This window comes from Notamacropus eugenii, chromosome 1 (genome assembly GCF_028372415.1).
Source record: "Notamacropus eugenii isolate mMacEug1 chromosome 1, mMacEug1.pri_v2, whole genome shotgun sequence".
Classification (NCBI taxonomy): Eukaryota; Metazoa; Chordata; class Mammalia; order Diprotodontia; family Macropodidae; genus Notamacropus; species Notamacropus eugenii.
Window position 1 is genome coordinate 179489171 of NC_092872.1, and position 25208 is coordinate 179514378.

Consider the following 25208-nt stretch of genomic DNA (forward strand, 5'->3'; position numbering starts at 1 on the left):
AAAACTTTGGAGGCAATATGCTTCAACCTCCTCATTCTACAGATGAGGAAATGAACAGCCAAGGGGCAAAATGAAGAGAGAGAGAGAGAGAGAGAGAGAGAGAGAGAGAGAGAGAGAGAGAGAGAGAGAGAGAGAGTGTGTGTGTGTGTGTGTGTATTCAGACTTATATCCTCTACCAAATTCAGCACACTTTCTGATATACCAAGCTCCCTTTAACTCAGGAGTTGCATGCAAAAAGTGGCATAAAAGAAGTCTTATTAGGGAGATGTATGACTGGAAAAAGAGACTGCAGTGTGGCCTTTTGAATAGACATCTGACCTCAGAATCAGGAAGAACTGAGCTTAAGTCTGCCTCAAACACATGCTGGATGCTTGACTTTTTTCTTAACTTCTTAGTGTCCCCAGGAAACTCTCTAAAACAGGCAAGCTACAGGAAAGATAAAGGAAATCCTCATCAGCCAGCTCAGTACAATGATGAAATCATAGGTCTACTTCTCCTTCCTCATGCCAGCCTCAGTTCATTCTTGTAAAAGGAGGCGCAGCCAGAGTAGGGGCTAACATGGATAGTCCATATGCTGCACTGATATCCTTATAATGTTAAATAAAAATCTAGAAGAAGGGTTCTTAGCGTGTGCTGGATCCCTTTGGCAGTCTGGTGATGTGTTATGTTGTATGTGTGTGTGTATATATACACATGTATACACGCATGTGTGTATGTATATGAAACTTATATTGAAATATTCATCAAATTTCTAGGTTGACTTAGTTTAAGAACACCTGACCTAGAAGAAGGTCTCCAGCCTGTTAAGTGTATGCCCTCTGTGGAGCATTCGTGGGAAGACATGGGTTAGAGTTAAAGAGGATGAGGAGGGATGGATGGGTTGCATTACTTACTCCTGGAAAGGGTGTCCACATCTAGGAAACTGTAGATGCTTTGATGGTATTCTGGCTTCACATATAGGATGTAGTGAGTAAGGAAGCCCTAGAGGCAAGGAAACCAGTGATTCAGGGATTAAGATTGCTATTGTCTGGTTAAGTATTCTATTATTCTTTAAATGATAGGGTCTAAACCTTGCTTCCCAGGGACTGATGCAGCATATTGTAATGGAAATATTACAGAGCTGTATACCTGAATTCTAATCCACATTTCATTACTTACTAACTTTGTGACCATGGAAAAGCCATTTAACTTCTCCTTGCCTCAGCTGTTTAATCTATAGAATGAAGATACTAGCTTTGAAATTTGTAATTCTGTAATTGTGTAGAGAAACCTACAGAGTTCTCATCAGTTCTTAAGTGTCCCTTTTCCTCCTAGAAGAATATATAAGCCAATTTTAGGTGATGTGGGTTATATATATTAAATTTCATTTTCTAATGTTAATAGTAATATTTGTCTAACATAATAGTAAATATAGTAATAATAGACTTACGTAAACCTCTAGGTTACAAAGCTTTTACTTAAAATAAAAAGTGCTAAGCTCATCACCCTTTTGAATCTTTGAAAATTCCAATTATCATTCAGCATTATTTATAACTCATATTTTTAAAGAAGAATTCTTTCATGTTTCTTACACATGATGGCCACATATTTAGCTTTTACTCTAATCAAACGATTAAATAATAGCAGGAATATCTTCTGAACAAGGATATTCTCTTTTAAAATATTTCTTGTGGTAAACTGTAGAAATAAATGAAGCATGTTAAATATCACAGTGAAGGATTGAATATTTTATAAATCTCTAAGGCAGTAGTAACTTTAGCATAGTGACAAGTTTTTTCTGAACTATTTGATGCTGAGAACACTGATATGTCTACTAGTATTTTACCTTCTTTTAAGTTAGTTTTTAAATACTAGGAGCAGCTCTGTGGGGGTTTTTTGTTGTTGTTTTTCCTTCTATTTTACTTGTTTCTAGGCCCCTTTGTGTTTTTGATCCATCTGGAAAGATGAAGAGGCAGCTGCTATGGTAACGATGCATTTTGCTTAATGAATAGCGGAGTAGCTAAACACATAAAACACATGCATACTGTCACAGAGTTACTTACTGTCACTGCCCCCAAGGTTATTGCTTTCTTTCCATTTTCTTTCCATTTTCATTTCCCTAACCCCTAAAAAGCCTAAGTTTACTGAAGTGTTTTGTTTTCTAGTTTTCCTAATGTTAAAATGCTGCCATGGACCATCCCCCGTTTCTGCTTACTTTGGTACATTAGAGGTGACTTGCCTATGCATAGGGAAAGAGGGTTGATTAATTGGGCAAAGACATAATTTTCCTTTGAGCAAGTGCACAGAGATACAAAAAAATGATTAAACATTTAATTTTTTGGACTAGGCCATCTTTTGTTCTCCTCTTCTCTCCCTCTTCATCATCCTTCCCTTCCTCTCTCCTTCAGTTTCATCTTCCCTTGATCCCTCCCCTCCCTTTCCTTCTTTTGCTATTAATGACCTTTCTGACTTTCTCTTGGGGGAGATAGAGCAGTTAGTAATATATATTTCTTGAAGATGTTTCCGTCCTGAAGGCCAGCTGTAACTGTATTGACACAATTCAGCAACGCCTTTAAAGTTCCTGTAATCTGTGCCATCCTGTTTCATACTGTCCCATCTCATAGTTGTCCTCTCTCTGCAGTGCTCTATGCCCAGGTCTCTGTGGCTGGGCTGCTCCAGCCTGGCGGACAGCATGCCTTCGCTGCGATGCCTGTATAACCCAGGGACTGGCGCACTCACAGCTTTCCAGGTACTTTCTCTGTCTCTGGGGGGAGAGGGGAGGGAGGGAGGGAGAGTGCAAATACATGTGTACATGGGTGTGAGTGTGCCTCTCTCTTCTTTCACACTCTTTACTGACTTTCATTTTATTCTTCATATCTTAGGTATTTTTCATGTCATTTGATATGCTTCTTTAATGATCTTTTCATGTAGATCCAGATTTATGCAGTCTAAAACATTTTCATTCCATTGATTGAATATGATTGATCTGCCAAAATTGACATTGACTTGGCTATTGGTTCTCAGATCTATTCAGTACAAAAGTATTGAACTTTAAGAAGTAGCCTCAGCAAATAACTTCAATGCATAATGTTTTTTTCTGGACCTACATCAAGCCAATTTATATGTCATTAGTTAATTACATGCAATTGACTAAATAGCTATCCATGTTTTTCTTATGACCATTGAGGTTATATAGTGTATTGAGCCTTCTGTTACCAGTACTGTGCATTCCCTCTTAAGATCACATGTTATTTATGCTTTAGTTAATGGTGGCAAGGCCTAGAAGTTCATGAATATGGTATTAAACTTTAAAACAATCTAGGTGGACTGATAGTAGTCTTAATGGATCCTAAAGGGGAAATACCTTTCAGAATTAGGCCAATACCAGGTTGCTGTGAGAGGAAGTTGAAGAGGAAGAGTAGAGAAAGAGGCAGATAGTTTAGTTTTAATTTATAGCTAACATTTAAATGTATAAAATGTTAAAATTGGCAGAGTCATTCGAGTGGTATTCTTAGCAAGTAAAACTGTAATCTGTACACTTCAGTTTGGAAGGATTTTTGGTCAGCATTTGATTGCAATATATAATACAGTAATCGCTAACATCTTGCCTACCTATGGCATAGTTGATCTTAAAGAACTTTCAATATAAGATAGTAATATATAAAATACATTATTTCTAAATTCCAGATAAAGTGAGGGAATCAGCATTCTGAGTGATAGATTTTTCCTAGTTATATTGCCTATGTAAGTGCTAATAATTGTTGCTCCTTAATGGTGCTGTTTTAGTAATGAAAATTTTGCAAGATTCTGTTTGTTTTTTATAATTTAACATTGAAATAAATCTTTTTTGCTAATACTAACATTTTTTGTTGTTGTTGTAGTTCTGAACTTGTAATTTCATTGGGGTAGGGAGCCCCTGGTGGTGTAGCATATCAGTATAGCAAGATGTCTGCAGAAAAATTGCCCAAAGGACTGAGAGTTGAGTGCCAAATACTGTCAGAGGTAGAATTTGAACCCTAGTTTTCCTGAGGCCACCTCCAGTCTTCTTTTTACTGTGCTAAGCAATCTTTCAGTATTAAGCTTAGCTAGTTTTGTTAATGATAGCTAGAATTTAAACTTTATATAGACTCATGCAATCATGAGTCATTACTTTTTGAGCACAGAAATGATATGCCTTTACTTGTATGGCACATTACAGATGTCAAAGTATTTTAAAATGCATGATTTTATTTTCCTCATAATTGAGTAGGTACTGTTATTCCCGTTTTATAAGACAGAGGTTAAATGACTTGCACAAGGCCATGTAGCTAGTTGATGATAGAAGTAGACCCAGAGCTCTGCTCTAAACAAATTACCTTTGGTAGGGAACACCATGGATATTTAATTGACATAGCAGCCTTTCAGTGAGCTGTCTCATACTTATTGGTTTGAACATAAAAAGTACTTTCCCTGACAAATTTGGCCTGTATGTATCGTGTGTTTGACTCAACTTGTTGGATTTTTTTGGTTTATTTTTTTAATGTATATTTTTCCCCTTCAGAAAGCTCTGATTTTAGGAATGTGGCCTAAAAGGACCTGTTGGGTCCTTTTATCTCCCCCGGTATCTGGTTTAATGCTGTTAATTGATTCACATAACCATGTTATAGAAACATTAAAGATAATCACATCTAATTAAAAATATGACAATTGCCAGAGGCAAAAACTAACCTAAATTAGAGTCTAACTTAGATATAAAAACTTAGATATATCTAACTTAGATATGATAAGGTATTCTTAGAAGAAAAATTTAGATCTTAAATAGTAATGCATAGTAGAATAGGAAAGAACTCTAGACACATTCAGTAACATTGCTAGGTTTCCATTTTTAATGGGTCTTAACAAACTACTTGGGTCCCCATTGTGTGTGTGTGTGTGTGTGTGTGTGTGTGTGTGTGTGTGTGTGTAAATATAGCATTTTACTAGCACAAAAATGTGAAATTACTACAATTACTAAATACTTTGTGGGAAAAGTTGGTTTAGAGACTGTGCAGGCAAGTTGAAGAATGAATCCTCCCCCCCACCCAAGTCAAGGAAGACTTCATAAGAAGTCCAGTTTGAATGGAACAGGGTACTTACTGCTTGAGGTATATAGCAAGAGACAGAATCTTATAGGCAAAGTGGAACTTAGGACAACTTTTCTTGGTGTTTCTGGTCTGATAAAATTGCAGTCTGTGTATAGTGCCTCATGCATGGTGGGTGTTTAATAAAAAGTGTTAATTTGATTCATTTCCTTTCAATAAATGCTGCTTACTTTCATGATGGGTGGTATTGTCATAAAACTCTTTGTTCCACCAATGTTTTTTTTCTTTTGGTGTTAATGAATTATAGGTGGGAAAAATGGAAAAATATGTTTGAGATACTAATTTGAACTCTTAAAAATATACAATATAGACATCCAAGGCTAGTGTATAAAAGTTTCATAATAGGACATTTTTTTTTGCATTCATTTTCCTTCTTTTTGGAAGCAGGGAGCATCCTGAGATTTTTAAAATTCTTTAACTTAAGACAGTAGAAATTTGGGAGACTTTAATCGTTGTTAATTTTTCTGATTATATCCAGAAACTCAGACAGGAATGACAAAATCAGGATGCTAAGTTGGTTTAATTGCTGAACTAATGAAATTTATTGAAAAATCTAAAAAATAACCTGAAGTTATATAGTTGGGTCCAATTTAGGCATGCTTTCATTTTCTCTTTTATGAAAAAATATTATATGTAAAATCTGTGGCTTATTTCTTGTTTCGCATTGTTTATTGGAGGATTGTTTTCATCTCCTCAGCAAATGATGGTGATTTCATCATATAGAGTATTAGATAGTAGTTAAGCATTAGAAAGTAAGCAGCTGGAAGTGGTGGAACAGCTGAAGAATTAAAAAGAAATGTTTTTTCCTTGGAAGATGGAATTCCAGAGGAATTTGATTATAATACTAAGGATATAAATAGATAGGATATTTTAGGTAGCATGAAATGGCATTGAATAGAATCTTGAACTATGGGAAACATTTGCTGCCTTTGAATTAGCTTCCGTCATACAACAAAGGTCAGAATTGTGAGGGGAGGGATGAATTCAGGAGAGACAGCCTATTTAAAAATGCTGGTAAACATATACGGTCTTGCTCAACATGAAATGAAACATTAAAACAGCAATGCTGTACAAATTTAGCATTGTTATGCTTGAGATCAAGGAACATGAACATAAAAATACTGAGAAGTAATTTTAGAATTTTTATTGTTTGGGAATAGGTTAGTGACAGAATGGTTATTAAGACTCAAATACTATTGTACTATTACAGTGAAAATTATTTTGACAAAAAGATTTACTAAGTGTAGCTTGATCATAATCAGTATAATAGACTTTAAATGCAACAAAGTAATATTGTCCAGTTCCATGGAGTTTGTTGGAATTTGTCCCATATTTGTAGTCTCTTTAGGCAAAGTCCCCCGTGGTTGCATATTGTCTTAAAAAACCACACATTGACATTATCTATATTCTCTTGTATTTTTATTTATTTTGTTGAATATTTCTCAATTATGTTTTAATTTTCTTTTGGGCTACTGCACTCAGAAATATATGTCTGAGTATACACCTTTGATAACAGAGTATGGAAAAAGGAATAATATGAAATAAATCTGGAAAAGTAGGTGGGAATCAGATTATAGAAAAATTTAAAACACCAGACTGAGGAGTTTGTTTATATTTTATCTTTGAAGCAACAGAGAAACACAGAAGGGTTTTGGGCAGAGTTTGTACCAGCCTCACCTCGAAGCCTCAAATTTGTTGACACACACCCAAAACAAGCCAGTGGGGTAAAAAATGCTAATGGCACTTTGCATATATGTGCAGATGTCTATTCTCCCATAGAGATCATGATTATGAAATACTGTTCCCATGGTTATAAATTGACGTGAATGGGAGAGAGACTTATGAGATTGATTTATTCCATGGCTTATTCACTGCATCCAAATATTGACCAAAATTTGGAAATTATATATGTATATGGAAGGAAATTGCCAAATTATTTAGGTTCATTTATCTTTTCATTCGTTTTTAGTGAAGTAGCCAAATTAATTCAACTTTACTAATAACAGTTGATTTCCTTCATTCATTAATACATATATGTATTTGCTACATAACATTGCATCCTATAACTGAAAATTACCCTGATTGTTATCTGATATTGAGTCTAAAAGAAAGCATATACTGGAAAGAGAATCTTATTCTTGATTTGTGATCTTGGATTTCTTGATTTATTTGAGATTCAATCCTCTGAAGTGTTGTGGAAGTTGGGCGGGGCAGAGGCTGGGTAACTGAAAACAGTGGAAAGAGCCCTCAGCCTTTGGTATCTGAAGACCCAGGGACAGGAGAGACAAGAAGCCATGAGGTAGATTTAGGGAACCACAAGCAGTCATTGTTGACTAGAATGTAATGTAAGAGAAGTAGTTGGGGAGAAGGTTGAAATGGTAGACTGGGGCTGAAATGTGGAGAACATTGAATATTATTTGTCATGCCACAGAGTATGAATTTGATTTGGTTGATAATGGAGAATTGTTGAAGGTTTTTTGAATGTAGCAGTAACATGACTGGAACTAAACATTATAAAGATTAATTAATCTAACATATCACCTGGATTTGAGTATGAGACAGGAACAGTCACGTTATTGTAGTAGTTAATCACAAGCATTTATTAAGCACCTCCTGTGAACTAAGTACTGTGCAAGGCATTGGGGATTAATCAAGTAAAAATGAAGCAGCTGCTGCCCTCAAGGAGCTCACATTCTCCTAGGACAGCCATGTATATAGATATAAATATAAACACATAGAGAACACATGCAAAATAAATACAGACTGAGTTTAAGAGGGAAAGCACCAGCAGGCGGGGAATCAGGAAGGGTTCACAGAACGTAGATCTTAAGCTGAAAGAAGAGAGAAGGGAAGCTTCCAGATGAGATGGCCGCCCGGACGGGAGGAAAAACACTCAACTCCCATATACCCACCCTATACATAGAAAACCCTGATGTTTGCACCAGACCAAATAATGATTAAGAAATTCAGCGAGAAAATGCAGAAAATTTCTTCTTCCACTGTTGAGCTGCGTAAAAAGTTAGCCTGAGGCCCATAGGTGATAGGAAGTGGGATTGTGAGCCAAAATAGTGCCAGTGCAGGCAAACAAGCCCACAGCCTCCCAGTTCAACCAGAAGTGGTCCAGAGATGTATAGCCTGTCAAGCCTTGTGTCCAACAGCGTTGGGAGTGGAGAGCTTCTCTGGAAATGGCTAGAGTAGTCAAAAAGACCCAGATGGGGACATTGGGCATGGGGGAGAGGGAAGGGAATGACCATCCCAGGATACGCTGGCCCAGGGGCTCTCAGCACTTAGTCTATGCTGAGATGCCACAAAACACCTTGAGGATCCAGCGCTCTGAATCTCAAAGATCCTGGGGGACCTAACCCAGGAATCCAAATTACCCAGGTTGAGCATAAGCAGAGGTGACCCCTTCTATCCCCACCTAAAAGCAAAGCAAAGTGAAAAGTCCCAATTAAGGAACCAAAGCTAGAGAGAGAAGTAAAAACCAGAAGAAAAAAAAAACAAACCTCTGGCCAACATAAAAAATTGTAGAAGCAGAGATGCCCCAAAACAACTCCAAGCAAAGACTAAAGGAAAAAATGGATTTTCCACAAGAACTATGAATACTCAGATAAAATTAAAGAAGAGATGAAAAATGAAATTAAAAATTCTGAAGAATAAATTAGCCTAGAAGAGAAAGTGATAAACCTTAACCAAGTACTGGACTCCCTGAAAACTAGAATAGACCAAATAGAAATCAGTGACTATAAAACAGCAAGAGGTTGTGTGTAAGGAGCATCAGTAAAGCCTGTTTGGCTTTACTGTGTAGCATGTGAAAAAGAGTAGCATAATTAGGCTGGAAAGGTAGTTTGGGACCAGGTTTTGAAGGTCTTAATTGTCAACCAGAAGAGTTTATATTTTGTTTTGGAAGCAATAGGAGGCCCCCTGGAATTTATTTAGTAGGGGGATAAGGGTGACATAGTTAGATCTGCATTTTAAGGCAGGATGAATTGAAGAGGAGAAAGAGGTGTGTGGCCCACCAACCAGAAGACTATTGAAAGAGAGATACTGAGAAAGAGAATACTGAGGGCTCCTTTTTAGGAGTAGCAGTGGGAATGGAGAGAAGGGAGACAGAGGGGCACATATCTATAAAGTAGAAACCGTAATATTCAATGATAGCCCACAAGTTACTTTGAGAGTAGGGATTGTTTCATTTTTTAAAATTTATATCCCCAAGCACCTAGCACAGTGTCTGGCACATAGTAGGTACTTTTTGTTGTTCAGTTGTTTTTCAGTCGCATCTGACTCTTCTTTACCCCACTTGGGATTTTTTTGGCAAAGATATGGGAGTGATTTACCATTTCCTTCTCCAGCTCATTTTACACATGAAGAAACTGAGGGCAAATAAGGTTAAATGTCTTGCCCAGGATCATACAGCTAGTAAGTGTCTGAAGCCAGATTTGAACTCAAAAAGATGAGTTTTCCTGATTCCAGGCTTCGCACTCTATTTAAATGCTTATTGATTGATTAGTGATTGAATGTTGAGGATGAGAGATAAAGAGGAATCCGATACCTCTGAAATTTTGTTACTGTTAAGAAGACATGCATCGTGATAAAAATGATAGAAGTAGTGAAGTCAGGCAGCAGAATAGGTTTTAGGGATAAAACAGTGAGCTTATTTGGGGCATGTTAAATTTGAATTGCCAAAGTGGCATTCCTAAAGCATAGGTCTGACCATCTTTCTCCCCTACTCTGTAAGCTCCAGTGGCTCCCTGTTGCCTCTAGAGTCAAATACTAACAGTTTTTTTGTCATTTAAAACTGTTTACAATTTAGCTTCCCAATCTTATCTGTATAATATTACCCTCCTTCATGTACTTTACAGCCCAGTCAAACCAGCCTTATTTGTATTCCTTCCACGTGATATTTAATTTCCTATTTTCAGCTCTTTGTATAGGACGCAAGATCCCCATGTTTATATTGTTCTCAGTGCTTATCCTCCTCCACTTAGAATTCCTAATTTCCTTCACACCTCAACTCAAGCATCACCTTCTGTAGTGTCTTCCCACCCTCCGCCACTGTTACCTTGTATTTATTTTGCTTTAAAAATTATTTCCTTTCACTGAACAAAAACCTAATTTTGTATTTTTGTACAAATCTTACATATATTTATGGGTATTCCCTGTATCAATGGAATCCCAGTTCCAGATCCTAGCTTTACGTACATGTTGTCTCTCCTAAGAAAATATAGCTTCCATGAGGGCAGAGACTTTTTCATTTTTTGTATTCCTAGTGTCTAGTACAGTGCTTGATATTTAGTAATTCATTTAATAAATGTCTGTTGATTGATTAATAAAGACATCATGTTAGAGATACCTAGGAGACAGTTAAATGCAGATTTAGACTGAAAATTGGGATGGACCATTATGAATTCAGTTGAGATTCCATGTTTCATGAAATTGACAGAGATAAGAAAACTTATCTCCTTAGATAAGTTTTAGGCAAGAATTTCAGACTTTTGCATCTTTCACTTTAACTAGTGGCTACAAGATATAAAAGTTTCAGGGACAGACTCTCCCATCTTATGGGGTTTTTTTATGTTAAAAATAATATTGTAGTATTGATAACCAATTATTTCAATAAAGACAGAAAAGTACATGTTTACAGTTGTGCTAAAATATTGCTTATTGTTGTCCTTACACTGTACATGATCCACAATCTAGGTGTTACTTAAGTAATATAAATTTTCAATTCAACATAGATATATTGAGTATCTGTTTGTGTGTAATACTACACTTGATTTTGAGGCTATAGAGATGAAAACACAAGCTCTACTTTCAAGGAGCTTAAGTCTCAAAGGAGGTAAAGGACAAATATATAAATAACTAAGGCATATAAAAGGTCAGAGTTGGTATGGAATAGTTAGAGAGGGAGAGATTACTTGGACCTATAAAATCAGGGAAGGCTTCATGGTGGACAGTGGAGGTGGCTCTAGCATTGTTTATGAAGGAAGAAAAGGATTTCTACAGGCAGAATTGTGGGAGAAGTATCTCTTTTGTAGGTGTTTGTAGGTGGATCATTTGGTTTTGACTTAAAAAAATTTACCAAACATTTCATTGGTGGTATGGTGGGTTCCTATGAGGAGAATTAAAAAAAAAAAAAATGGGTACAGGAGTCCAACAGCTTGCAAGTAACACAACATTTGACCAAAATCTGTTTTGTATTCCCTACTCTGATTCTATTCCAGTAGTTCAGGAAATGTGCCTGTGGACTATTTACAGTAAGATTATAAACTGAATCATAATTTCAGTCAATATGAAGCCAGAGCATGTGGCTCCCACACCCCAGCTGGTAGTAAGCTCTCCCCAGGTTTATGAATGTAGTTAGATGGCCCCCAACTGTTTACAAGACAGCAGAGGTGAGCTCTTTGATTGACAAGTCAGAAATGCATTAGATCATTCTCTCTGCCAGTCTCTGGTTCACGCTGTTAAAAATGTCAGCCTCCAAGTTTGAATGGCAGCCTGAGGGCCTTAGAAGCTTTTTGTTTTCTGAGATGGAAACACAAATTGGATGTGTGCCTGAGCGCTTCATCCTGGGCTGTAATTTCATCTTTTAGCTAAGAACCACAAGGTACATGAGCAAAGCACCCTGTAAACAATAATACTGAGGAAAAAAAATAAACAAGGTCGTGTTTCTGGTACGTTGATCTGCTGGTGTCCTGACCTCTATCACGTTGAACATCTCCACTCTGATTGCTGTTCCCTTTGGCATTACAATGAGAGGAAGAGAGACTGACATAGGAGGAAGAGATTTAAAGTTGCAGCGTCGTTGCACATTCCTTGTATTGGCTATGAAATATTGAAGTGCCAGAATGTGACACTTGGTTTTTTAAGCAACCTTCTTGTTTGAGGTGTTTGCAGCTCATTCCTTGCTTCTCCATTTGTCTGCTTTCATTGATGGGGTTGGAGGTAGTTGCCTCAAGTGCATGAAAAGGGTCAATGTTAAAGAGAAGTATTTGAGATGAAACCAAATCAGCTTGGCAGTGAGGGGAACATACGTGTAGTCATTGTGAACAAGGTGAACAGGAATGAGGTAGGGCAGTCAGTATCCAAGTTTGGAGAAGAGAGATCTAACGCCTTAATTTTGAGTGTCAGCATGATAGATTTTGGTAAACAGGTGTAATGTTATAAGACAGTGTTGAAAATCAAACAAAAATATATTTGGAGACAGTATTCATTTCTCAAGTCTTACTGTGGCCTTGGCATTTGACTACTTTTTTGGAGTTTTCTATCTGTCAAGCTCTGGCATTAAAAATAGTTTATTTTTAAATGCATTTTAATTTTTATTAAGTGGGTTAAGAACCAGGCACCAGGGAGAGTCAATATGGTGAGTGTACTGATTCATTGTATTGATATGCCTAAGGTAATCTGAGGTAGAAATGTTTAAAAAAAAAATGTTTTTACTGAGAATTGTTGAAGGAAAATATTTTCTATTAATCTTTTAACGATAGAATAATACTATTTGTAGATGATAAGCTTATCTAAAATATCTTTTGCTGTCTTAATAATGAAACCTGGCTTAAATGGTTATTTTTTGTTGTTGACTAGATCAGTGATTTCACTGGGATAAGGCACTCACATTGAGAAACTCCCTCTGTCACTGCAGATAAGCACTTTCCCTGCGACTTAGTTTTAGAGAGTTGTCTAGGGCACTGAGAGGTTAAGTGATTTGCCCAGAATTACACTGCCAATATGTATAAGAGACAGGACTCAACCCAGGTGTTCTCCACACCAAGTCCAGTTCTGACCACTGTCAACACATTCTTTATCTTAAGTTCAAACTATTCCTTAGTGAATAACCTTGTAGATGACATTTTAAGCCCGAATAAGTTGTTTCAACCGTTTTGAATCACTGAAAAATAAGAATCTGTGGTAAAAGCATTTGAATTAGCCTTTATTTGAAGTTTTGAGGGGCAATTGTGCATTTAGCTTAAACTTCCATAAGTGTGATAAGAATGAAATGTCTCTTATTTTGAGTATATGGTAAAAAAATGAATTGAAAAATATAATCTTCTTTGGCATTACACTATTGGGATTATTTAGGAACTAGTTAGTTCCTGTGGAGTTGTCTGAGAAACATAAAGCTTGAGTAACTTGACCAGGGTCATAGATCTAGTAGGCATGTGTGAGCAGAGGTATGTAAACCCGAGTCTTCCTAACTCCAAGTACAACATTATCCATATAATAATTTTTCATAATATCTGACATTTATGTATACATATTTTATTTATACATATATATATGTATATATATATATATGACTTAAAATTTACAAAGTACTTTACATGGCTTCTTGTTTGGTCTTCATAATAGCCCCACCGAGCAGAGAGCAGAAGTAGTGCTATTTTATACATGAGGAAACTGGGGTTCAGAAAGACTACGTGATTTTCTACTGGTCATAAGAAGGTCATACAATCATGGAACTTGGAGCTAAAAGAGACTTTGGAGGTTATCTGACCCAGGCTCCTCATTTTATAGATTTAGAGACCATGGCCCAGAGTGATAAATGACTTTCCCTAGGTTACATTGGTAGGATTCAAACCCAGGCCCTTCCAGGATGCATTAGAGTTTGACCTTGAAACCAGGTCTTTTAACTCCACATCTAATGCTTTCCACTACAACAGGAAGGGGGAGGAAGTCTTAACAAAGGTGTGTGCACCTATCGTGGGCTGAGTGATGTCTTTGTTGGCATGATTATACTTTGAAAAAGGCATAGTTGTTCTTGTTTTCCATTAAATATTAAGCTATATTTTAAAAAGAAACAGACACAGATAGTGAAGTTGATTTTACATGTAGTTTCTACCACCCTACTGTCTAATGTCATTGGTCATTATTCCTCTTCTGGAATTCTGTAAGCCAGCCAAATTGGCATTTTTCTGTGTTCCTCTCTCATAACACTCCATTGCCTTTTCACTGATCATCCCCCCCCCCCCCCCTCGCCTGGAATGTACTTCTTCTTTACCTCTGCCTCACAGAGACCCTCTCTTGCTTAAAGATGCAGCTCTGGCATTGTCTTCTGCGTGAGCTTTTTCTTATCCTCCTCCCCCAACTGCTGGTGCCCTCCATCCCAAACTACCTCATATTTATCTACTTTGTACATATACAGGTGTGTGGAGGGGGTGTGGGTGTATACTTGTTTCCCACATTGGGCTATAAACTCATTGAAGGTAGGGATTGTTTAATTTTTTGTATCCCCAGCACCTAGCACAGCCCCTGGCACACAGTAGGCAGGCATTTAGTAAATATTTGTTGAATAATAAATTTTCAGAAATTCTTATTCCAGAAATTGAATTCCAGTTGGCTGATTATTCTTTGTAAAGAAGACTATCTCTCACTCCTACCCCGTCCTTCAATTTGGTAGAATAGTTTGAGTACAAACACCTAAGAAGTTAAAAAAAATAGTGAGGTTTGTATTTTTGTGGAAACTCTTCAGTCACTCAGAAATAGTCCAAAGCCAGGTGTGTTGCTACATGCCTGTAATCCCTGCCCTGGGGCAAGCTGATACTGTTGAATCACATGATCTTGAGAGTTCCTAGTTTCGTCAAGGCTAAATAAAGGCAATTAGTTGTTCACAGTAAGACTAGCCACCAGTATGGTGAGTCCCCTAGAGAGCAGACTGCCTAAGGAGAGGCAAAAGCAGCCCAGGTAGGAAAAACAGAGCAAGGCAGAGTTTCCATGGTGATCAGTAGTAGTGAGATCCAGCCAAAACACAGCACACACACACACACACACACACTCTCTCTCTCTCTCTCTCTCTCTCTCTCTGTCTCTCTCTCTCCCTCTCTCTCCCCCCCCCCCCATCTCCCCCTCTCTCCCTCTCCCTCCAGTGACTCAAATACAAAATGCTATGTTGGACCTTCAAAGCCTTTTATAGCCTAACTCTGGACACTTTGAGTTAGTGGTTTCCTGGCTGTTCTGTGAGCAAAGACATTCCATCTCTCATCTGTACACATTTTCTCTATCTGTTCCTTGACCTGGAAGGCTCTCCCTCCTCAACTCTACCTACTGACTTGCCTAACTTCTTTCAAGTCTCAACTGAAATTCCATCTTTTACTAGAAGCCTCCCCCAACCCTCCTTAATTCTAGTGCTTTTTCTCTCAATTATTTCCTACTTATCCTGTATATAGCTTGTGATGTATGTATTTGTTTGCATGTTGACTCATTCGATTGTACAAAATAGATTAGTTCAATTGTATTGTTTTGCTTTGTTTTTTACTTTTAATTTTATTAATCTTTTAATTTTTAGGATTTCCAATTTGGTGTTTAATTGGGGATTTTTAATTTGTTCTTCTTTAAGTTTTTTTAGTTACATACCCAATTCATTAACCTGCTCTTTCCTTGTTTTATTAATGTAAGTATTTAGAGATATATATTTTACTCTGATTACTGCTTTGGGTACACCCTATAAATTTTGTTATGTTATTTCATTGTTATCATGAAATTATTTATTTGATATTTGATGAAATTATTTATTACTTCTTTGATTTGTTCTTTGACTCACTCATAACTTAGGATTATATTACTTAATTTCCTATTAATTTTTAATCTATATTTTCATGGTCTTTTATTGAATATAATTTTTATTGCATTATGGTCTGAAAAGGATCCATATTATATTTCTGCTTTTCTGTATTTGGTTGTGAGGTTTTTATATCATAATACATGGTCACTTTTGGTAAAGGTGCCATGTATAGCTGAGAAAAATGTATATATTCCTTTCCATTTCTATTGAGTTATCTCCAAAGGTCTCTTGTTTGTAATTTTTCTAAAATTCTTTCTTTCTTTCTTCCTTCCTTTCCCTTCCTTCCCCTTCCTTCCTTCTTTCTTTCCTTCCTTCCTTGCTTCCTTCATTCCTTCCTTCCTTCCTCCCAATTCACTATGAGGTCCATAGAGTGGACCACATGGTCCCTGCCCAAGCTCCAATTAATGATTGTTTTTTTGGACCCTTGTGGCTTAGAGTGCATGTCAATGGTAACTGTTTCTCTTTGGAACAGCAACTTTGAGGGTCTTTCCCTCCCAGCTTGATTTTTTTTTCTGATTAAAAGGGCTATCTCTTCACTACTTCTTAAGGAGACCTATTCACTGAATAGGCATCATCTCACTCTTAAAGTGAGTACCTGAAAAGACATTAGCCTAAAAGGGCCAGGGTCTCCCATTGCATCTTGGGCCATCTCCAGTTATTCTGATGAATATCTGGTCACTGCATCCAGATGGTTCTGGAGGAGAAAGTGAGACTAGTGACCTTGCATAGCCCTCCCCCACTCACATCAAAGTCAACTTCAAGTCATGTCATCATCTCTCTGATGTCATGGTCCTGTTCAAAAATGAAGGACAAACACAACATTAGATTGTAAGATCCTTGAGGTCAGGGCCTTTCTTTTGCCTCTTTTTGAATCCCTCATGATTAGCACAGTGCTAGTGCACATAATAAACAGTTAAAAACATTGACTGATTGATTATAGAAGTAATCCTCATTTCCTGTGTAGGAATCCCTTTTACCATGTCCCTAACTAATGGTCACATAGCCTTTGTTTAAACACATCAGGTGACAGGAAGTTCCTGCTTAGGCAGGCAGCCTATTTATTAGTTTTTTCTCATAGTTAGATTTTTTTTTCTTATATTAAACTGAAAACTAACTCCTATAATTTCTGTTCATTGGTCTAAATTATGCCCTGTACAGAAAAAAAAAAGACAAATACTTTTCAAGTTGCTACTATGTGCCAGGCACTCTGCTAAGTATTGGAAATGTAAAGACAACCCCTCCCCAAAAAAATAGAAAAAGAAAAGAAACAATCCCCACACTAAGAGTTTACAATGTTTGCTAAAAATAAGTTTATTCCTCCCTCTTCCGCATAATAGCACTCCAGATACAGTATTTGAAGACAGCTGTAAATGTAATCCTCAAATTTTCTCTTTGGCATGCTAACCATACTCAGTTCCCCCAAGCTCATGATATGGTTTCAAGACCTATACCATTTTAATCACCCTTATCTGTATGTATTCCAGTTTGTCAGTGCCCTTTAAACTGTGATACCTAGAACTGAGCACATTATTTTAGTTGTGCTCTAACTAGTCAGAGGGTAACAGTGAGACTATTGTTTCTATAATGTAATCACTATACTTCTGTTAAAGCAATCTTAGATTGAATTAATTTCTTTAGCTGCTACATCATACTATTGACTCATTAAGCCTTTAGGACTATTTATATAGTGTTTTAAGGTTTTAAAAGTGCTTATCTCACAAGACTTTGTGAAATGCAGACTAAAAAAAAATCCTGTTCTATTGTTTCCTAAAGGATCTATATATTGTATATATCTACCTAGTCAGCATGACTTAATTTCACCCATCTCATTCTCTGCAGAAACCAGAAAAGTGTAAGTATTTTGACATGGCATCCAAGTAGTACAGGTAGTTTTACTTCAGTTTCTGAAGATTTCAAACATCTGCTTAGAGGTATAGAAGAGCTCCACCATGCACTAATTGAATTACTCTTGTGGAGCTGTAGGCTGCACTAATTGAATTAGAATCAACTGTACACAGAGGGAGTGAAGAAAAGGAAAAGTGTGACTCTCTCTCTCTCTCTCTCTCTCTCTCTCTCTCTCTCTCTCTCTCTCTCTCTCTCTCTCTCTCTCTTCCCCTCCCTCTCCCTCCCTCTCCCTCCCTCTCCCTCCCCCTCTCTCCCCCCCTCCCCCCCCACGAGGAGGGTATGGAATAAGCAGAACTCTAGCCTTAGGGGAAGAGAAGATTGTGGCAGACATGACTGATGGTGTGTACTGTGCTGCTATCTAATGGCAGTATATGGAACTACATGGTCTCCAGGGAAGGTGCAATTCAGTAATTCACTCTTCTATATGACTGACCCTAAGGCTAACTTCATCCACTTTGGTTCAGAGGGCCCCAAAATGACTTTTTGTAATTCTAACGTTCAGACAAGAAATCATGAATAATTTTTCCTTTTAAAAATTATGGTGTATTTTATTATGTATTTAAAATTGATTGTAGAAGAGAATTTATGTTTTGAACTAACTTTCTTGCTGTACTTCTTTTTTACCCTTAGTTTCATTTTCATTGTTTAAAAAAAGCAAGTAAACTTTCTATAGAGCTACTTCTAATTATTTTAATGCTCCTGGTGAACATTTTTCTGGTTTTGTATTTTTATGCAGCCATAACTAACTATGCAGAAGTGAAGGAAAGAAAGTGATGGAAAATAAGGCTTTATTTTTAGACTTGATTTTTAAATATTAAGTAGAAAAGATTTTTTTGGTTTGTTTCTGAATACAAGAAATAGAAGTTAATTTAGAGACATTCTATACAAGTTATTCAAGAACCAGCTAGAAAATACTTAAAACTTTATTTTTTATGGGATCAGGTAAGGTGCCAAAAATCTTATTGATCCTCCTAAGAGTACAGGATTTAGTTTTATCAGAAACCTGGGGAAATCTGAAGCATTCCAGTCTAGTAAATCTTTCTCATTCCGTACTTTAAGTAGAGTATTAACCACAATTCACACGTAACATATCATGAATATGTAATTCTGAAATATTTTTAAAACAAACTAGCAATATTCATTTTAAAAATCAGTTTTAACTCTTAAGCATCTTAATTAGGAAAAAAGACCTTTATAACTGAAAAACTAATTAATCGCAGCAACACTGGCATTAGCAAAACCCCTTTCTTTGTCTACCTTTCAAATTATTTAAATTTATTGCTTAAAATGTTCTAAGTTAAAACTATAAATATTAATTATAGAAAGTTCAATATTCTTTTTCATACATTCTTCACTATTAATCATGCATATTGTCCTGAACACAATTGTTTTGAAGAATTCCCTGCTTTTTAATGTGGCATTGGACTTTCAAAGATTTTTGTCCAAATATATTGTCTAGGAAGACATTAAAATTTATGAAAGATTTCCTGCTTCTGAGAGCTTATAAGAATATTCCCTTAATTTTATTTTGTGTATTTTGATATCATACCAAGTGCTTAAGTTTCACTGAGTAACCCGCCTAAGTACAACATTGTTTTGTATATTTTGAAAGGGAATCATCGATGGCCTTTAGTTGAAAATATTATTTTCATTTAGTAAGATAAAGGTATTTCATTATCTATTAAGGTAATTAATTAACATAGACCAGTGACAAACTTATGGTGACATAATTTATGTCTCATCATATATCCCAGTCCAACCCATTTCCCCTTCCACTCCATGCATGTAAGTGAGAAATGGCATTTTGTTTCATGTTTACAATTTTGGTAGTTAATTAAATACTGTGGTATAGTGGAAGAAGCTCTGGACTAGGAGTCAGGAGACATGTAATCCTGTATACCACTTCTTTCTTATCTGTAAAGATTAGAGAATTAACTTTGATGATCTCTAAGCTCCCTTGCAGCCCTAAAAATCAATAACAAACTAGAAGACAAAGCTAGCATCTCTTATACTGCCTCCTTCCGGTAATTCATGGATTTTTAATCTTTGTTGTCTCAGCAATTGATTGTGCCCACTTGTGGTTTAGTAGTTAGCTCAGGGCTTCTTTACAAGACTATAAATGGGAAAGAATCCATTGCATACAAGGTATGAAGTGCTTCTTTAAACAATCTATTTCTAGGACCTAAATTGTCCTGGGACCAGCTCCTGATATAAAAATTCATAGAAACCTGTTTTTCACAGAGTGTGGTAACTCCTTGCCATAGTGCTGTAGTGTTAAAATTCACATTGGCCAGGTTGTTCTGTAAATTAAACACTGACAGCTACCCTCAGGGGAACAGCCAATGTATTTATGATGATGTGCTGATTACACAAAATACACTGCAAGCAGAAAACAGCTGCAGAGAACAAACCTCTTAAAAAGAATACAATTACAAATAGCACCCTCAGTATTTCTAGTGGTGAGAGTAAAATACAGCATGCTAATGCAGGTTTCTTAGTCTGCCTGAAAAAGGAAAATCTGAAGGAGATAAGTTAAACTATGGTTGAATGCTCATGTGGTCCAACAGTGGTGAAGAAATTTGGTTTATGAAGACATAGCTATGAGTGCACAAATTTAACTCTGATTTTTTTCCCATTGGATTTTATTAGCTCTTTTCTTATATGTGGTAGGACATGGCCTTAAGGTATGAAGGTTTTGGATTTTTGTAGAAAATCATGCAGAACATTTTGGGGGCAGGTGTCTTAATTGTGTTTATAGTTCAAATGTTAGTAAATTTCGAGGAGGTGTTCAGTGGCATTATAAGGTTCCTACATTAGACTTTTTAAGAAATTAGGTTCAGATTTTCAGTGAGATAAATCTTTGAAGACTTGCCCCTAGAATTAAAGAAAAATGAGCCATCATTTTAATTCTGTCAAGCTTTCTGATTTCTTCAATTTTTATTTTTTCTTGAGCATAGTGTTTCAAGATACCAAGATGTTGGTAAACTGGTACCAAATAACTTTTGGAAAAGTAGGATCCTAAGAATGATCCTAAGGATCATCTTCTGTTGTTTTTATATAGCTGGGCAAGAATATTATTAGTGTGCAATTTGTTTTCTCTCCTTGAGAGCAGCTCAGCCACATTTTAAGTCTAGAACTTATACAATGTATTTCAAATCTTGAGTATACTAGCCACTGTTTAAATTACTAGAAAATGTGTTTGTCTTCCAATACATAAATTTTCTCATAGCCAACATAAGGTATATCATAGGGACATAGTGATTGGAAACAGTTCACTTAACCCATCTGAAACTAAGAATCTGTATGTGGATCACTGGTATGTAATAATTGACTATTATTGGTCAGTCTGTCAGCTTTTAAATCAGTTTGGAACCTCCTGGAGTTGTTTTCTTTCTTTGCTGATATAAATCCCATGTGCAAAAGGAGTTGTGTATAATCACTTTGCTTTAATCAATAGAATAATTGATAAACCAGATAAGATTTAAACTGATTATGGTCCCAACAGAAATCCCCAGAGGCCTTGGACTCTCTTAATTTTGACATGTGTGTTGTGTACCCTGAGGATGAAGTGTAGTTTGAATTATCTGTTTTTATTTGCTTAATGAAGGGGAGGGTGTTAAAGTCAAATGTTTAATTAACCCAGCAATGGGCTGCGTTGTCACTTACACACAGCTGATTGAGATATCTCATGGAGAATACTGAATAGGAATGATAATGTGGCACTGAGACGGAAGATTGCTTTTTCAATCCATTTGCTGGGTCACTGCTTTGAATGTCTTATTGGATGAAAGGCATTCAGCCTGGAGAAAAAATTCAGCATTTAAGTACATTTTGTTCTTTCCCTCCCCTTCTATCCCCTCCCCACCCAGAAGTTAACTAAAATAGATATGTTCTAGGTTTAATAAGCCATTGATATCCTAGTAAGAGATCAGTAATGGTGTATTTCAATAGCCAGCAGCCTGAAGCTGTATAATTTCCTGTGGAAATCGGAAAATCCTACTAGCCCTAAGGTACTCTGATTGTGAGCTCTTTGTTCCCTTTACCCATTCTCTCTTGGCATCATTGTGGGATTGTCTTTGGTTACTTGATCTCTTGCCTTTTTTTGTAATGCTTGCTAGATGTGCAGCTGCCTCTAGGGCCACCGCCAGCCAGACCTTTCTTCTCTTAAAAGGCAAATTCTCCTCAATCATGTTATTGCCATTTTATGTGGCTAGCTTCTGTTAGATAACATTTCTGACCAAGTGTTACAGTGACATATAAAATACAGATGAAAAGACTTAAAGCATGAGGGTTTTGCTTCTTTTGCTCCTGTATCAAGCAAATAGTTGATTCCTTGTACATTTTTATTTGTCTAGAGGTAGCTTTTCTTTTGTGTGGATTAAAGAACTAGGCTAAGATAAATCCTTTTAGTAGCCCACGGTATCAAAAACTGTCCAAGCAAGTTTCAGTTTCTTAACTTAGTCTCCACTGGCCACTTCTACTAGTGTTTCACAATTCTCCCATTTATTAGTGGTATGTTGAGGTAGAAACTCGAGAATAAAGGCTTCTTGGAACTTTTTGCTCTTGTGATTCTTATATCTCTTTTTCTTCCAATCTAGAAAAAAATCTAGTGTAGGAATTTACTCCTTCCCTCCCCCCACTGCTTTTCCTATAGTCTTTTGTATTCCAGAGAACATGGTAGGAAGAGGATACATGATTGATTTTTATGTGTGTGTACTTGAAAGTGTGGTCTGGGACATGTCTGCTGTTGGGGGTCATTTACAAAGCAATAGAAGCAAGCAGCTAGTATGGAGGCTCAGGTTGGGCTTATAGGTCAGGTCATATCAAAGGAGTAGCCTATCTTGAGGGATGCAAGTAATAGACCATATATAGAGGAGCCATTTCAGGAATCATGTAGGTCATTTAATTATCCATTGTGATTGAGTGTCTAATGCTCTTTTGGCAATTACATGACCTTTGTTATTCTAGAAACCTTTCCAGGCCCTTGTGGGTCAAATGACCCTCCAGTCAGCGCTCTCAGACTTCATTCTACTCAGGAGGAACATGGATGTTGGGAACCATTGGCATTTAAAAATGGCTATACTTTCCTTACCAACCACTACTCAGAATAGAAAGTCCTTTGTGCAGCAGGCAGTGATAGGCAACTGTTTTTGAAGTCAACTATTCCCTTGTTGTTTGCAAGATCAAGAGGTACATTGACTTAGACAGGAGAGAACAGGGGCAATACTAACCTCAAAACCAAAACTGGCTAGTCCAGTCTTCATAGGTCCTCTGCTGCAAGCACAAGTATGATAACATTGAAATTAATGTTGTTTGATATCTGTCAAATCAATCAGCCATTACCAAACTCGGCAGTTAGTGAGGCAGCCCTTTTTCGTGATGTAACATAAAAATAACACTTGACAATGGCTAATATAAATAACAGGACAAATGGCATTATAGATAAAAGTTCACTTTACATGCAGCTCGTGTTAAAATCAGTCCCATCAAAAGTATTAACTATATGCTTAAGCACTGTTAAATACAATTAAAATTATTATTTAAGAAAAACCAGTAAATAAAAGCTACCTTTAAAAAGTTGAAATTCAAGCCAAAGACAGGGGAATTCTTGAATGTTTGAACTCCTTTTGTTTATTAATCAGGTATGGTATTTTCTAAGAAATCAGGCTACAATTCTGGTCTTCTGTTTCATATTTAACTAGCATCTATAGGGTTCGGATACCTGCTGAAAATGACAAGGATGTTTTGTTATTTATAATTGCCATAGTCACTTAAGGTTGTTTTGTTTTAAGAGACTTAAAAAAAATAGATTAGATGTTTTATGATGATGTTTTAACTTGACAGAGAAATTGTTATCCTGTGTAAGATGATAATGTGTAACTAAATGAATTTCCTTCCATTTGGGCAGTAGAAGACAATACTGTGTTCCAATAGCGGAAAAAATGCTGTTCAATAGCAAGAAACTTAAAGTATGCAACCATGTTATAGCATACTCTGAAAAGACAGTGAATAAATAATGAATAAAGTGGTAGACTTTGAGTTATGAGGACTTGGGTTCAAATCCAGCCTCACAGACTTAACCAGCTGTGTGACTCTGGGCAAATCTCTTAATACCTTGGAGCTTCAGTTTCCTCATCAGTAAAATGGTGATAATAGAATCTGTCTTAGAAAGGTTTTAATGAAACTCAAAAGAGGTAGTGTATAGAAGATATTTTTACTGTATAAATGTGAATTGAAAAACATTTAAGATCTTGAGTTTATTATTGCAATTATATCTCTCCATCCATCCATATTTTTACTTCTAAGCAAAACTCATTTGTATCAGCATAAAAAGGAACAATCCCCAGTACCTAAACAGAGGATGATTTAAAAAAAGATTTAAAAAACCTTTTTCATGATGCAAATAACTTATAAATACTTTTTTTTTTATTAAGGGTTTGGAAATTCATAATGAAATTAGCCAGCCTCTCAAATAACCTTTTAAAAGTACTGATGATGAAGTATGATGGAAATCCAAATTAATCAATTGGTAGAAAATATTAATGAGTGAAATATAGTAGAAGTGAGTTAGTGTTTGATCTCTGCCCTGCTGGCTATTGCAACTTTTAAATGGAGAATCCTCACTTAAATTTAAAAACCTTAGTCGGGGACTTCATCCTGTGTTAGATGGCTTACAAGCAACCAAAGAATTAAGTGTGGTTTCCCTCAGTGAATTACACGCAATATACAGTGTGTTAAAGTCATCCTGTTTCCTAGGGGGGTTGTTTTTGTATTTCTGAATGAAAATTTTAATAATTGCAAAGTTTATATTATAGTAAAAATAAACATAGTACCAATTAAAAGACTAGAGTACAGCTCCCCCAAAAGGATGGAATGGATCTATTTGGCATTGGGGAAGTCCATTTTAAATTGATATAAAGCTCCTAGCCACTCCTCTTTTTTTAACTCATCAGACTATAACAAGTAAAAAGAGGGCAGCCAAGAAGAGAACAAAGTCGAGTGTTTGATTTCTAATGGATACACCACTGTTCCTATAAGATATACCTTTGAGAATTGTGTTGGACTATGTTTTCCAATCTTAGGGACAAAAAAAAAGCTTGGATGGAAATCATTGAGAAAAAAGGGTAGTTGAAATTTGAGAGACTAGAAAAATCACTGATAGTGTGATGAGTGGGAAAAGCAAAAGTCAGGACAAGAGCAAGTACGCAGAATAAAAGACAAATTGAAAGAGAGTGATTGAACAAGGTACAATAGCATAACAGAACCACACATCTAAATTCAAGTCTTAGGCCAGTTAGGTTTTTAGAAGTTCACTTAAGTAGTTGGTATGATTTACTCATCATTGCAAAATTTGAGTGCACCTGGAGGAATACAATTTTCTAACCGGGGGAGAAATCCTAGGATTGTTTCAGCCACTGCTCAAAAGTAACTGTAAACAGCAAATCAGGGAAAATAGCCAAGGTGGTGAATTGGTTGATCATTAAGCAGAAAAGATATTCAGAAACAAGGCTGACAACATAAATAATGATGCTGCAGAGATAAAAAGGATTTCAACATACATCCTAAGGGTTCTATAGTTTTCTACCCTGTTATGAGGAATCAAACAGTTCTGCATAATGCAGATGTCTTTGAGTTACAAAATAACC

General features: G+C 36.3%; 1 protein-coding gene across 14 annotated transcripts in view; it reads left to right on the forward strand.

Annotated features, from left to right (window-relative positions):
- The window catches only part of BTRC (beta-transducin repeat containing E3 ubiquitin protein ligase), a 207955-nt gene that overhangs the window by 62541 nt on the left and 120206 nt on the right, over nucleotides 1-25208 (forward strand). For 10 of the 14 annotated variants that reach the window (XM_072620440.1, XM_072620469.1, XM_072620496.1 and 7 more), the window contains one exon: nucleotides 2621-2728. The exons of the other annotated variants lie outside the window; for them this stretch is intronic. In XM_072620440.1, the coding sequence (XP_072476541.1) occupies nucleotides 2621-2728 (108 nt within the window). The remainder of the gene's footprint in view (nucleotides 1-2620; nucleotides 2729-25208) is intronic. 14 annotated transcript variants of the gene reach the window in all.